The 15326-nt window shown below is 42.7% G+C and overlaps 1 protein-coding gene across 1 annotated transcript in view; it reads right to left on the bottom strand.

The window, feature by feature from the left end:
* LOC106608470 (gastrula zinc finger protein XlCGF7.1-like) overlaps positions 1-12093 on the bottom strand; it is a 14225-nt gene extending 2132 nt beyond the window's left edge. Inside the window, exons 1-3 of the mRNA XM_014206400.2 lie at positions 11386-12093; positions 10864-10961; positions 10551-10728 (exon numbers count right to left, since the gene is read on the bottom strand). Of these exons, the coding sequence (XP_014061875.1) occupies positions 10551-10728; positions 10864-10866 (181 nt within the window). The 5' untranslated portion in view covers positions 10867-10961; positions 11386-12093. The remainder of the gene's footprint in view (positions 1-10550; positions 10729-10863; positions 10962-11385) is intronic.
* Positions 12094-15326: the final 3233 nt, after the last annotated feature.

Raw genomic sequence — 15326 nt, 5'->3', positions numbered from 1 at the left:
CAAAACTATGAATAAACATAAGGAATCATGTAGTAACCAAAAGTGTTTAACAAATCAAAATATATATTAGATTCTTCAAAGTAGCCCCCCCCCCCTTCGCCTTGATGACAGCTTGGTATTCTCTCAACCAGCTTCACATGGAATGCTTTTCCAACCAGTCTTGAAGGAGTTCACACATATGCTGAGAACTTGTTGGCTACTTTTCCTTCACTCTGCGGTCCGACTCATCCCAAACCATCTCAATTTGGTTGAGGTTGGGGGATTGTGGAGGCCAGGTTATCTGATGCAGCACTCCATCACTCTCCTTTTTTTGTCACATAGCCTTTACACAGCCTGGAGGTGTGTTGGGTCATTGTCCTGTTGAAAAACAAATGAAAGTCCCACTAAGCGCAAACCAGAAGGGATTGCGTAATCGCTGCAGAATGCTGTGGTAGCCATGCTGATTAAGTGTGCCTTCTAAATCAATCACTGACAGAGTCAACAGCAAAGCACCCGTACACCATCACACATACGGAGATCATCCATTCACCTACTCTGCGTTTGAAACCAAAGATTGCAAATTTGGACTCATCAGACCAAAGGACAGATATCCACCGGGTCTAATGTCCATTTCTCGTGTTTCTTGGCCCAAGCAAGTCTCTTTTTATTGGTGTCCTTTAGTAGTGGTTTCTTTGCAGCAATTCAACCATGAAGACCTGATTCACACAGTCTCCTCTGAATAGTTGATGTTGAGATGTGTCTCTTAATTGAACTCTGTGAAGCATTTATTTGGGCTGGTAACTAATGAACTTTCCTCTGCAGTAGAAGTAACTCTGGGTCTTCCTTTCCCGTGGAGGTCCTCATGAGAGCCAGTTTCATCATAGCGCTTGATGTTTTATGTGACTGCACTTGAAGAAACTTTCAAAGTTCTTGAAATGTTTGTGTTTTGACTGACCTTCATGTCGTCAAGTAATGATGGACTGTCATTTCGCTTTGCTTATTTGAGCTGTTCTTGCCATAATATGGACTAGATCTTTTACCAAATAGGACCATCTTCTGTATACCCCCCTACCTTGTCACAACACAACTGATTGAAGGAACGCATGAAGAAAAGAAATTCCACAAACTTTTAACAAGGCACACCTGTTAATTTAAATGCATTCCAGTTGACTACCTCATGAAGCTGGTTGAGAGTATGCCAAGAGTTTGCAAAGCTGTCATCAGGGCAAAGGGTGGCTACTTTGAAGAATCTCAAATATAAAATATATTTTGATTTGTTTAACACTTTTTTGGTTACTACATGATTCCATATGTGTTGTTTCATAGTTGATGTCTTCACTATTATTCTACAATGTAGAACATAGTAATAATAATTTTAAAAACACCTGGAATAAGTAGGTGTGTCCAAACTTTTGACTGGTTACTGTACATTCCTCAACCATAAGCCGCCTCCAACGTCATTTTAGAGAATTTGCCAGTACTTCCAACCGGCCTCACGCAGACCATGTGTATTAGCGCCAGCCCAGGACCTCCACATCAGGCTTCTTCACCTGCGGGAGACTGAGACCAGCAACCTGGACAGCTGATGAAACAGAGTAGTGTGTCTCTCTGTAATAAAGCCCTTTTGTGTGGGAAAATGAATTCCGATTGTCTGGGCCTGGCTCCCCACCGGGTGGAGCCCACCCATAGCTGCCCCCCTGCCCAGAGATGTGAAGTCCATAGATTAGGGTCTAATGAATTCATTGACATTGACTGATTTCCTTATATGTACTGTAAATCGTTGAAATTGTTGCGTTTATATTTTGTACAGTATATTTTGTTCATATATATAAAATAGCCATATTATAAAGTATGAAAAGATTTGTTCATTCACATGTCATGAATTCACTATGACATCATATTTTTATACGTTTTATTAGACTTTTATTATGTAATAGATCATATGGGTTGAGTAGTGTTTTATTATGTAATAGATCATACGGGTTTGAGTAGTGTTTTATTATGTAATAGATCATAAGTGAAGAATGGCGCTGAAGGAGATGGCTGACGTTTTACGATCCCGTAACAATTATGCGATTTTGTATGTTTTTTTAAGTGTTATTTCTAACTTATTCTATACATAACATTTCTGCTATTATGACCGAAAATAGCTTCTAGATATCAGGACAGTGGTTACTCACCCTGTACTGGAGAAATACTTTTTCTTCAATGAGTCGGACGGGAAGGATTTAGTTCAGACGCCCGACAAGGCCCTCATCCTCGTCATTCGCAGGAGAAAGAGACGGAGGTATTGACAACAAAGGTCCGGGTGCCTTGTAAGGATCTGTCGCCGAGAGGGCAATCTACCTTTACCATCAGTCCTATTAGCCAACGTACAATCAATCGATAATAACATAGACGAACTACGATCACTTATATCCTACCAACAAGACATTAAAAACTGTAATATCTTATGTTTCACAGAGTCGTGGTTGAATGACAACATGAATAATATACAGCTGGCGGGTTAAGCTTTTTCGGCAGGATAGAACAGTGGCCTCTGGTAAGACAAGGGGTGGTGGTCTATGTATATTTGTAAACAACAGCTGGTGCACGAAATCTTGAGGTTTTGCTCACCTGAGGTAGAGTATCTGGGGGCTCCCGAGTGGCGCAGTGGTCTAAGGCAATGTATCTCAGTGCTAGAGGTGTCATTAGACACCCTGGTTCGAATCCAGGCTGTATCACAACCGGCTGTGATTGGGAGTCCCATAGGGCGGCGCACAATTTGCCCAGCGTCATCCGGTGTAGGCCGTCATTGTAAATAAGAACTTGTTCTTAACTGAATTGACTAGTTGAATAAAGGTTAAATAAAAATATGGCCATGGTTTTGCTCGCCTGAGGTAGAGTATCTCATGATAAGCCCACGATAAGACAACACTATTTACCAAGAGAGTTTTCATCTGTATTTTTCATAGCTGTCTATATTCCACCACAGAACGAAGCTGGTAATAAGACTGCTCTCAACCAACTCTACAAGGCCACAAGCAAACAGGAAAACACTCAGAGGCGGCACTCCTAGTGGCCGGGGACTTTAATGCTGGGAAACTCAAATCCGTTTTACCTCATTTCTACCAGCATGTAAAATGTACAACCAGAGCGGGGGAAAAAACAACTCTAGACCACCTTTACTCCACACACAGAGACGCGTACAAAGCTTTCCCTCGCCCACCATTCTATCCTCCTGATTCCTGCTTACAAGCAAAAACTAAAGCAGGAAGCACCAGTGACTCGGTCAATAAGAAAGTGGTCAGATGAAGCAGATGCTAAACTACAGGACTGTTTTGCTAGCACAGACTGGAATATGTTCCAGGATTCTTCCGATGGCATTGAGGAGTACACCACATCAGTCACTGGCTTCATCAATAAGTGCATCGATGACAGCGTCTCCACAGTGACGGTACGTACATACTCCAATCAGAAGGCATGGATTACAGGCACATCCGCACTGAGCTAAATGGTTTAGCTGCTGCATTCACGGAGCGGTACTCTAACCCAGAAGCTTATAAGAGATCCTGCTATGCCCTCCGACAAACCATCAAACAGGCAAAGCTTCAATACAGGACTAAGATCTAATCGTACTACACCGGCTCCGACGCTCATCCAGTGTGGCAGGGCTTGCAAACTATTACAGACTACAAAGGGAAGCACAGCCGTGACCTGTCCAGTGACACGAGCCTACCAGACAAGCTAGATTACTTCTATGCTCTCTTTAAGGCAAGTAACACTGAAGCATGCATGAGAGCATCAGCTGTTCCGGACAACTGTGTGATCAAGCTCGCCGCAGCTGATGCGAGTAAGACCTTTAAACAAGTCAACATTCCCAAGGACGCAGGCGCCGACAGAGATCGCTGCCTCGCTTCGCGTTCCTAGGAAACTATGCAGTATTTTGTTTTTTTTATGTATTATTTCTTACATTGTTACCCCAGGTAATCTTAGGTTTTATTACATACAGTCGGGAGGAACTATTGGATATAAGAGCAACATTCACCAACTCACCAACATTACGACCAGGAATAAGACTTTCCCGAAGCGGATCCTCTGTTTGGCCTACCACCCAGGACAATGGATCGGATCCCACCCAGCGACCCAAAACAACGATGCCGTAGAAGAAGGGGCAGACGGAGCGGTCTTCTGGTCAGGCTCCGTAGACGGGCATATCGCGCACCGTTCCTGAGCATACTACTCGCCAATGTCCACTTTCTTGACAACAAGGTAGACGAAATCCGGGCAAGGGTAGCATTCCAGAGAGACATCAGAGACTGTAACGTTCTTTGTTTCACGGAAACATGGCTCACTCGAGACACGCTATCTGAGTCGGTACAGCCACCTGGTTTCTTCACGCATCGCGCCGACAGAAACAAACATCTCTCTGGTAAGAAGAAGTGCGGGGGGTGTATGCCTTATGATTAACGAGACGTGGTGTGATCATAACAATATACAGGAACTCAAGTCCTTTTGTTTACCTGACTTAGAATTCCTCACTATCAAATGCCGACCGGATTATCTACCAAGAGAACTCTCTTCGATCATAATCACAGTCGTGTATATCCCCCCCAAGCAGACACATCAACGGCCCTGAAAGAACTTCATTGGACTCTATGTAAACTGGAAACCACATATCCTGAGGCTGCATTTATTGTAGCCGGGGATTTTAACAAGGCTAATCTGAAAACAAGGCTCCCCAAATTCTATCAGCATATCGATTGTGCTACCAGAGGTAGCAAAACCCCGGATCATTGTTATTCTAACTTCCGTGACGCATATAAGGCCCTCCCCCGACCTCCCTTCGGAAAAGCTGACCACGACTCCATTTTGTTGCTCCCGGCCTATAGACAGAAACTGGTCCGACCAATCGGATTCCACGCTTCAAGATTGCTTCAATCACGTGGACTGGGATATGTTCCGCATTGCGTCGAACAACAACATTGACGAATACGCTGATTCGGTGTGCGAGTTCATTAACAAGTGCATCGGTGATGTTGTACCCACAGCGTCTATTAAAACATTCCCCAACCAGAAACCGTGGATTGATGGCAGCATTCACGCAAAACTGAAAGCGCAAACCACTGCTTTTAATCAGGGCAAGGTGACAGGAAACATGACCGAATACAAACAGTGTAGCTATTCCCTCCGCAAGGCAATCAAACAAGCTAAGTGTCAGTATAGAGACAAAGTGGAGTCGCAATTCAACGATATTCAACGATCACTGTAGAGCCTCTAGCCCTGCTCATTATACCTTATCCAACCTCTCAGTTCCTCCACCCACACATGCTATGACATCTTCTGGTTTCAATGATGTTTCTAGAGACAATATCTCTCTCATAATCACTAAATGCCTAGGTTTACCTCCTCTGTACTCACATCCCACCATACCTTTGTCTGTACATTATACCTTGAAGCTATTTTATCGCCCCCAGAAACCTGCTCCTTTTTCTCTCTATTCTGGACGTCACAGACGACCAATTCTTATAGCTTTTAGCCGTACCCTCATACTTATTCTTCTCTGCTCCTCTGGGGATGTAGAGGTGAATCCAGGCCCTGCAGTGCCTGGCTCCACTCCTACTCCCCAGGCGCTCTCTTTGATGACTTCTGTAACCGTAATAACCTTGGTTTCATGCATGTTAACATTAGAAGCCTCCTCCCTAAGTTTGTTTTATTCACTGCTTTAGCACACTCTGCCAACCCGGATGTCCTAGCTGTGTCTGAATCTTGGCTTAGGAAGTCCACCAAAAACTCTGAAATCTTCATCCCTAACTACAACGTTTTCAGACAAGATAGAACGACCAAAGGGGGCGGTGATGCAATCTACTGCAGAGATAGCCTGCAGAGTTCTGTCCTGCTATCCAGGTCTGTACCCAAACAATTTGAACTTCTACTTTTAAAAATCCACCTCTCCAAAAACAAGTCTCTCACCGTTGCCGCCTGCTATAGACCCCCCTCGGCCCCTAGTTGTGCTCTGGACACCATATGTGAACTGATTGCCCCCATCTATCTTCAGAGCTCGTGCTACTAGGTGACCTAAACTGGGACATGCTTAACACCCCAGCCATCCTACAATCCAAGCTTGATGCCCTCAATCTCACACAAATTATTAATGAACCCACCAGGTACAACCCCAAAGCCGCAAACACTGGCACCCTCATAGATATCATCCTAACCAACGTGCCCTCTAAATACACCTCTGCTGTTTTCAACCAAGATCTCAGCGATCACTGCCTCATTGCCTGCACCCGTAATGGGTCAGCGGTCAAACGACCTCCACTCATCACTGTCAAACGCTCCCTGAAACATTTCAACGAGCAAGCCTTTCTAATCGACCTGGCCCTGGTATCCTGGAAGGATATTGACCTCATCCCGTCAGTAGAGGATGCCTGGTTATTTTTTTTAAATGCCTTCCTCTCCATCTTAAATAAGCATGCCCCTTTCAAGAAATTTAGAACCAGGAACAGATATAGCCCTTGGTTCTCCCCAGACCTGACTGCCCTTAACCAACACAAAAATATCCTGTGGCGTTCTGCATTAGCATCGAACTGCCTCCGCGATATGCAACTTTTTAGGGAAGTTAGAAACCAATACACACAGGCAGTTAGAAACGCCAAGGCTAGCTTTTTCAAACAGAAATTCGCTTCGTGCAACTCCAACTCTAAAAAGTTCTGGGACATTGTAAAGTCCATGGAGAATAAGAACACCTCCTCCCAACTGCCCACTGCACTGAGGATAGGAAACTCTGTCACCACCGATAAGCCCACTATAATTGAGAATTTCAACAAGCATTTTTCTACGGCTGGCCATGCTTTCCACCTAACTACCCCTACTGCATTCAACAGCACTGCACCCCCCACAGCTACTCGCCCAAGCCTCCCCATTTCTCCTTCTCCCAAATCCATTCAGCTGATGTTCTGAAAGAGCTGCAAAATCTGGACCCCTACAAATCAGCTGGGCTTGACAATCTGGACCCTTTCTTTCTAAAATTATCTGCCGAAATTATTGCAACCCCTATTACTAGCCTGTTCAACCTCTCTTTCGTGTCGTCTGAGATTCCCATAGATTGGAAAGCAGCTGTTGTCATCCCCCTCTTCAAAGGAGGTGACACTCTTGACCCAAATTGCTACAGACCTATATCCATCCTACCCTGCCTTTCTAAGGTCTTCGAAAGCCAAGTCAACAAACAGATTACCGACCATTTCGAATCCCACCGCACCCTCTCCGCTATGCAATCTGGTTTCAGAGCTGGTCATGGGTGCACCTCAGCCACGCTCAAGGTCCTAAACGACATCGTAACCGCCATCGATAAGAAACAATACTGTGCTGCCGTATTCATTGACCTGGCCAAAGCTTTTGACTCTGTTAATCACCACATCCTCATCGGCAGACTCAGTAGCCTTGGTTTCTCAAACGATTGCGTCGCCTGGTTCACCAACTACTTCTCTGACAGAGTTCAGTGTGTCAAATCGGAGGGCCTACTGTCTGGACCTCTGGCAGTCTCTATGGGGGTACCACAGGGTTCAATTCTTGGGCCAACTCTTTTCTCTGTATACATAAATGATGTCGCTCTTGCTGCTGGTGAATCTCTGATCCACCTCTACGCAGACGACACCATTCTGTACACTTCTGGCCCTTCTTTGGACACTGTGTTAACAACCCTCCAGACGAGCTTCAATGCCATTCAACTCTCCTTCCGTGGTCTCCAACTGCTCCTAAACACAAGTAAAACTAAATGCATGCTCTTCAACCGATCGCTGCCTGCACCTGCCCGCCTGTCCAGCATCACTTCTCTGGACGGTTCTGACTTAGAATTTGTGGACAACTACAAATACCTAGGTGTCTGGTTAGACTGTAAACTCTCCTTCCAGACTCACATCAATCATCTCCAATCCAAAGTGAAATCTCGAATTGGCTTCCTATTTCGCAACAAAGCATCCTTCACTCATGCTGCCAAACATACCCTCGTAAAACTGACCATCCTACCAATCCTCGACTTCGGCGATGTCATTTACAAAATAGCTTCCAATACCCTACTCAACAAGCTGGATGCAGTCTATCACAGTGCCATCCGTTTTGTCACCAAAGCCCCATATACTACCCACCACTGCGACCTGTACGCTCTCGTTGGCTGGCCTTCGCTTCATAATCGTCGCCAAACACATTGGCTCCAGGTCATCTACTAGGCCCTGCTAGGTAAAGTCCCCCCTTATCTCCGCTCACTGGTCACCATAGCAGCACCCACCTGTAGCACGCGCTCCAGCAGGTATATCTCTCTGGTCACCCCTAAAGCCAACTCCTCCTTTGGTCGTCTCTCCTTCCAGTTCTCTGCTGCCAATGACTGGAACGAACTACAAAAATCTCTGAAACTGGAAACACTTATCTCCCTCACTAGCTTTAAGCACCAGCTGTCAGAGCAGCTCACAGATCACTGCACCTGTACATAGCCCATCTATAATTTAGCCCAAACTACTACCTCTTCCCCTACTGTATTTATTTATTTTGCTCCTTTGCACCATATTATTTATATTTTATCTCTGAACTTTCTTCAAACTACAAATCTACCATTCCAGTGTTTTTCTTGCTATACTTTATTTACTTTGCCACCATGGCATTTTTTTGCCTTTACCTCCCTTATCTCACATCATTTGCTCACATTGTATATAATCTTATTTTATTTTTTTCTACTGCATCATTGATTGTATGTTGTTTTATTCCATGTGTAACTCTGTGTTTTTGTATGTTGTCGAACTGCTTTGCTTTATCTTGGCCAGGTCGCAATTGTAAATGAGAACTTGTTCTCAACTTGCCTACCTGGTTAAATAAAGGTGAAATAAAATAAAAAAATAAAATAAAAGATATGTGGCAGGGTCTACTGTCAATCATGGACTACAAAAGAAAAACCAGCCCCGTCGCGGATCACGATGCCTTGCTCCCAGACAGACTGAAAAACTTTTGCTCGCTTTGAGGACAACACAGTGCCACTGACACGGCCCACTACCAAAACCTGCGGGCTCTCCTTCACTGTAGCCAACGTGAGTAAAACATTTAAACGTGTTAACCCTCGCAAGGCTGCCGGCCCAAACGGCATCCCCGGCCGCATCCTCAGAGCATGCGCAGACCAGCTGGCTGGTGTGTTTACAGACATATTCAATCAAACCTTATCCCAGTCTGCTGTCCCCACATGCTTCAAGAGGGCCACCATTGTTCCTGTTCCCAAGAAAGCTAAGGTAACTGAGCTAAATGACTACCGCCCTGTAGCACTCACTTCCGTCATCATGAAGTGCTTTGAGAGACTAGTCAAGGACCATATCACCTCCACCCTACCTGACACCCTAGACCCACTCCAATTTGAAAAAAAAAAATATATATAAAAAAAATATATATATTTTAAAAAACTCCAGCCATAGACTGTTCTCTCTGCTACCGCACGGCAAGCAGTACCGGAGCACCAAGTCTAGGTCCAAAAGGCTTTTATTTTTTGGGTTGCGTAAACAACAATAGTAATTGTGTGATAAATAAAAATCCTCAGCAAACTACCCATATAATGACAAAGCGAAACGTTAGCAAAAATAATTATTCCCACTTGATCCAGATCTAGATTTGTAATCGACTGTTTTTTGGTTGTGTAAGCAACAACTGTAATTGTGTGATGGTGGGGACGCAGGGCAGCATTCATTTATGGTCGATTTAGTGGGAATGTCAACCTGAGCATGTGTAACAGAGGTAAGAACGTGCTGTAAGCTCACTCCACAGCTAGCTTGAAACGTCACAGATGGAGCTATCCAACTGGTACCTTTTGTATAGCTTCAATCGGTTCATTGTCAAGGTGAGCAGTCACGTGTGCTGAGAAGCAGAGGATCACTGGTTTGAGCCCAGTATGGGGACAGTGGAGGAAACTAAACTGTTAGCAGCACACTGACGTCAGTTACATATGAACAAATAAAGTTAGTCATTTCCAAATGAAACAATGGTCTTTAAAATCTATATGTTGGAGTTCAGGCTTTATTTGACCTGTTAAAGTAGGAAATGTAATGAATTTTGTCCATTACAGAGAGTCTCACAAAAAAGCTTTTCATTCAATCATATTACATGGCTTTTAGAAAAGGTGGACGGAGCTTGTTTAAAAATATATATTTGCCATTTTTAACAAGTTCTGTAGATCAGATGTTAATGAAGCAATACAGACCACATTGAAGTGTCTTGAGTTTAGTTTGTGTGTTCTACAGTCTTGTAAAGATAGGGGGGTTGACTGGGACAGACAATGTAACATCCATAATGTTTTGAGAAAATGTTTTTGTAAAACATGCACCTTACATCAGATAATCTTTAAACTTTCTCTCTAAAGCTAACTTTCATCAAGGTTTTATATGGTCTATTGGTTTCTCTCTTTTCATTGGCAAAATCCTTTTTCAGTGTTATGATATTCATAACATCCATATCCACCAGTCTATCTTCATGTCAACTAACAGAACTCTACTGGTTGTCCTGGTAACAGATACCATTGGGCAGATCTACTTTATTTGTTCAAACTAAACTACAAAACTTACTTTGATAAGTTAAATCTGATCCTTTCTTCTCTGCTCCTCCTCTCACAGTTCCACTCAGCCCCGTTGTTTTCCTGCAGTCCACCAGCAGCACAGACAACCTCTTCATACCCAGCAGTAAGGCGCTACTGGGAGAGGCATGACACAGGGACTCCAGGAGGGAGGAAGGGCTAGCGTTGTCCTGGTAACCATAAAGAGGGGACACAGACACATATCATTATGGATGCTGATGCCACTGTTGTCATGAAGTGATTTACAAAAACCCAGACCAGACCCCGATAGAGCAAGCTGTATGCTAGACCAGACCAAGCTGTACCATCTGGTGTTCTGATCTGGAGAGACTCTTCTCTGCCTAGTCAGCATCAGGATGTTGTTGAGGCTCCCCAGAGGATCCACGATAGTCATGTCTTGATCCTGTGTGAACAAGAACATCAAACAGATGGTAAACTTATGATCTTCTATTAAAATCATAAGGTCTTACAAGAGGCATTAATATCTCTAAACTGGGCCTAAAATGCAAATGTTTAAGGGTTGATCCACAAAACGGGTGTATTTTGCGTCCCTTCAATATTAAGTTGAAATTATGCTCCAATATTGAATTTTAAAAGCCTGTGGCATGAGATGAGGTGCACTTGAATGTAGATCACATGGATTATTCAATAAATCTAATTTAAAAGTCCCCCAAATATATGTACCAATGGCAGATTGACCCTTTAACAATTCCTACATTACTGAACAACATATTCAAGTGTAGAACTTTAGTAGAATTCCCCTTTAAAACCACACATTAGTTCAACAACTGCATAGTCTGTGTCCCTGTTTTTAAGACAGTACTCACTGGTGTTAATCTGATATTCTGTCTCCTCCTCTTTCACTCCCAAAACGTCTTCCTTCTTCACCTTCATTGAGATAGCATCCTCATCCTCTCGAAAATGTTCTTTCTCTTCTTTTCCTATAACAACCTCCTCTTCCTCAATTTTCATTCTGAAAGGGTCTTTCTCTCCTTTCACTGTAATATTCTCCTCTTTCACGACAATGTTTAGCGCCAGAGGTTCTTTCTCTCCTTTCACTGTAATATTATCTTCTTCTTTCACGACAATGTTCAGCGCCAGAGGTTCTTTCTCCGTCCAGTAGACCTCTTCTTCTTCTTTAGCAGGGGTTGAGTAGTTTAGTGAGCTCATTGTCAGGGATGTTAGTTAGTTAGCTAGCTAGTTATCATTAGCGACTAACCTAGTGCTAGGCTCAGCATCAATATTTAACAAGTTTGCAAATTGAACAAGCAAATTAGGTTCAAGTTAACCAGTTGATACGTCAACTGAAATGTGTTCAAAACACGGAGATTAGCTAATGTACATTAACATGGTCTAAAGCGTCATTCTTTCAGTTTTATGTTGGCTAGCAAGCTACCGAGGCGGTTGAAAGAATTGTTGTTCCTGAAGAAGCGTCCCGTCCATTATACGTCCAGTCCGTTATACGCCATTTGTCGCGGTTGAAGAAGCCTTCTGTCCTGTCCACTAGGTTATACGTCACGCAAGAAGCATCACCTGAAAGACTCACATCCGCCATTTGCTGACTGGAGTGGGTAACGCAGATTGGAAACAATAGTTACTACACTTTTTGTATTGGAAATAACGTCATAATAATTTAACAATAAGCTGATATATTTTCTCTTACGTCTTACAAATAATACTTTCCTGTACACAGACGTAGAAGCTTAATATGAATATGTAGATTATGATTAGGTAGTGTGTTAATACACATTTACTCTGTTAATTTTTTACATTTGTTTTAATCTAGATGTGACCCTACTATCCACTTCAATCAGTGTAGACGAAGGGGGGAGACAATGTTTAATGCCTTGAGACAATTGAGGCATGGATTGTGTATGTGTGCCATTCAGAGTGTGAATGGGGAAGACAAAATATTTAAGTGTCTGAACGGGATATGGTAGTAGGTGCCAGGCCCGCCGGTTTGTGTCAAGAACCTCAATGCTGCTGGGTTTTTCCAGCTCAACAGTTTCCCATGTGTACCAAGAATGGTCCACCACCCAAACAGTGGCGGTCAGTGTCGTTTAAGATGAGGCAGTACGATTTGTTTTTTCAATTACAGCATATTAGATGACTGTCATTCATATTCCATTAACACAGTTCAATGTAACAGTGGTAGGTTTAGGCTACTACATGATACTCACATTTTAACTATAACCATCATGAGGTTGCTCCAACCTAGTCTATGAATGACAGTTTACAACATAGGTGCACACAGGGAGAAACTCTTGAAAAATATATTGACACATTCAATACTGCCTTGCACTCTTGCCTGCATCTAGCTGATATAGGGTGTAATCATTAGTCCTACAGTTTCAAACAAGATATTCTATTGGACAAATTCAGGTATGTTTATCCCGGTTTTGTTCCATTTAATAAGTAACGTTTGTCAACAGAATCGTCAGAATGAAAACAACCCTGATCACGCATAAACATAGTTCACTTTCATAACAGCCACGTTGTATTCCTTCTCTCCTCCTCTCACCTTTTCCCTTTGCTTCTGTACTTCAATGCACAACACATCAGCTGTATGTGACCAGGCAAAAAATCATTTACAAGCCAAACCATATCATAACTGCTACACACAGCCTACATCGTTGTCACCATATTAGCTAAAGTAACATCATAGTCGACATAGCTAATAGAATTAACACGTTAGTGATCCTGCTATAATCATGCAGTAACGTTACAGTGTACAGTCAGTAAGCAGTTTAGCACTTACATTGTAAGCAGTTTAGCACTTACACCGGGCCCCGGTGGCAATACATTTGTAAAACCAAAAGCTTACCCTGACTTGGAAGAGTTCCAGTGTTGTGTTGGATAGTCATAGCCAGCTAGCTAACATAGCATCCCTCTGTTTGAGCCGGGTGTTTAAGTAGGCTAAACTTGCTGGCTGCATTTGCTAGCTAAGTAAGTGAAACTGAAAGTGGAAAATAAATGACGAAAACTCTCTCTCTCCTGCTACTCCCAATTTGTTCAAAACTGTTCAACTATTGTCTTTTTCTCTCTTTGAGTCAACTACTCACCACATGTTATGTACTGCAGTGCTAGCTAGCTGTACCTTATGCTTTCAGTACTAGATCCATTCTCTGATCCTTTCATTGGGCGGACAACATGTCAGTTCATGCTGCAAGAGCTCTGATAAGTTGGAGGATGTCCTCCGGAAGTTGTCATAATTACTGATAAGTCCATGGAAGGGCTTGAGAACCATGAGCCTCCTAGGTTTTGTATTGAAGTCAATGTCCCCATTGGAGGATGCAAAATACTATGTTTTAATCAATTATTTGGTGACATGATTATATTTAGTATGGTTTTATCTAAAAAGGATAACATTCTAAATGTTTTACCATTTTCATTTTTCAGAAAATCACTCAGGAGGATGGGGCTCCCCTTCCTCCTCTGAGGAGCCTCCACTGCACCCAAAGGACATCCATCCAACTTGACACAATTGTGGAAAGCACTCGAGTCAATATGGGCCAGCATCCCTGTGGAAAGCTTTCAACACCTTGTAGAGTCCATGCCCCGGCTAATTGAGGCTGTTCTGAGGAGAAAAGGGGAGGGTCCAACTCCATATTAGGAAATTGTCCCAAATGTTTGGTATAATCAGTGGATATATCTGCCATTTAGCAGACACACAAGGGTTTTGCAGTCATGTGTGAAAATGAGATGGAAACCCATTTAACTTGTATTTTTAATTCGGTACATGGGAATGCACTACGTAATCACTCAAAGCCTTTTATCTGCAATAAGTCTGTTTGATAGAAACATTTCTGTACGTAATCACTCAAAGCCTTTTATCTGCAATAAGTATGTTTGATAAAAACATTTCTGGTGGGAAAAAGCATAAATTGTTTCATGCAGATTTGAGAATATTCACATGAAAATATGTCGCAAATTAATCCAAATCAGATCCCTCAATAACCTGAGGTCAGTTTTCAAACACTTCATAATTTAAAACAATCTTTGTGTAATTTTAAAACAAATGTTGTAGAGCATCCTGGTAATTACTGATATGTTTACATTACTTATTTTTGTTTTATAAGTCAGAACAGAAAACACTAGACAGTTCTACGACACTCAAGACACAGACATCGCTGGATTCCTATCAAGCAGGTGGTTGTAAATATATAACCTTCATAGCTGTATGATACAGAATGTGACCTACACACTTCTTTAAACCTTAAAATAAGTAAAGAAGTAATTTTGTGTGGAAGTTTGTTTTTTACACTGGAGACAGACACAAAGCACATCAGTAACATCTCCCCGTTGTCTCAAGGGTTCGACACAATGTTGATTTAGATGTTCACATTTTTTACATTTTGACTAATCACTAATGTCATGATAATTTGGGTAAAGAAAAAAAAAGTGAAATATTTGGGGCAGACTTTAAAAAAAATGATTATTATTATATTTATATTTTATTTTATATATATTTTTCACCCTCTTTTTCTCCCCAATTTATGTCAATTGGTAGTTAGTCTTGTCTCATCGCTGCAACGCACGGATTCGGGAGAGGTGAACGTCCAGAGCCATGCGCCCTCCGAAACACAACCGTACTGCTTCTTGACACAATACCCATGCATGCACCCGGCCCGCCACAGGAGTTGCTAGAGTGCGATGGGACAAGGACATCCTGACCAGCCAAACTCTCCCCCAACCCGGACGATGCTGGGCCAATTGGCTCTCCTGGTCGTGGCCGGCTGTGACAGATCTGGGTATCAAACCAGAATCT

This window comes from Salmo salar, chromosome ssa02 (assembly GCF_905237065.1).
Source record: "Salmo salar chromosome ssa02, Ssal_v3.1, whole genome shotgun sequence".
Classification (NCBI taxonomy): Eukaryota; Metazoa; Chordata; class Actinopteri; order Salmoniformes; family Salmonidae; genus Salmo; species Salmo salar.
Note: the sequence above shows the minus strand (reverse complement) of the source record. Positions and strands in the feature narration are given on the sequence as shown.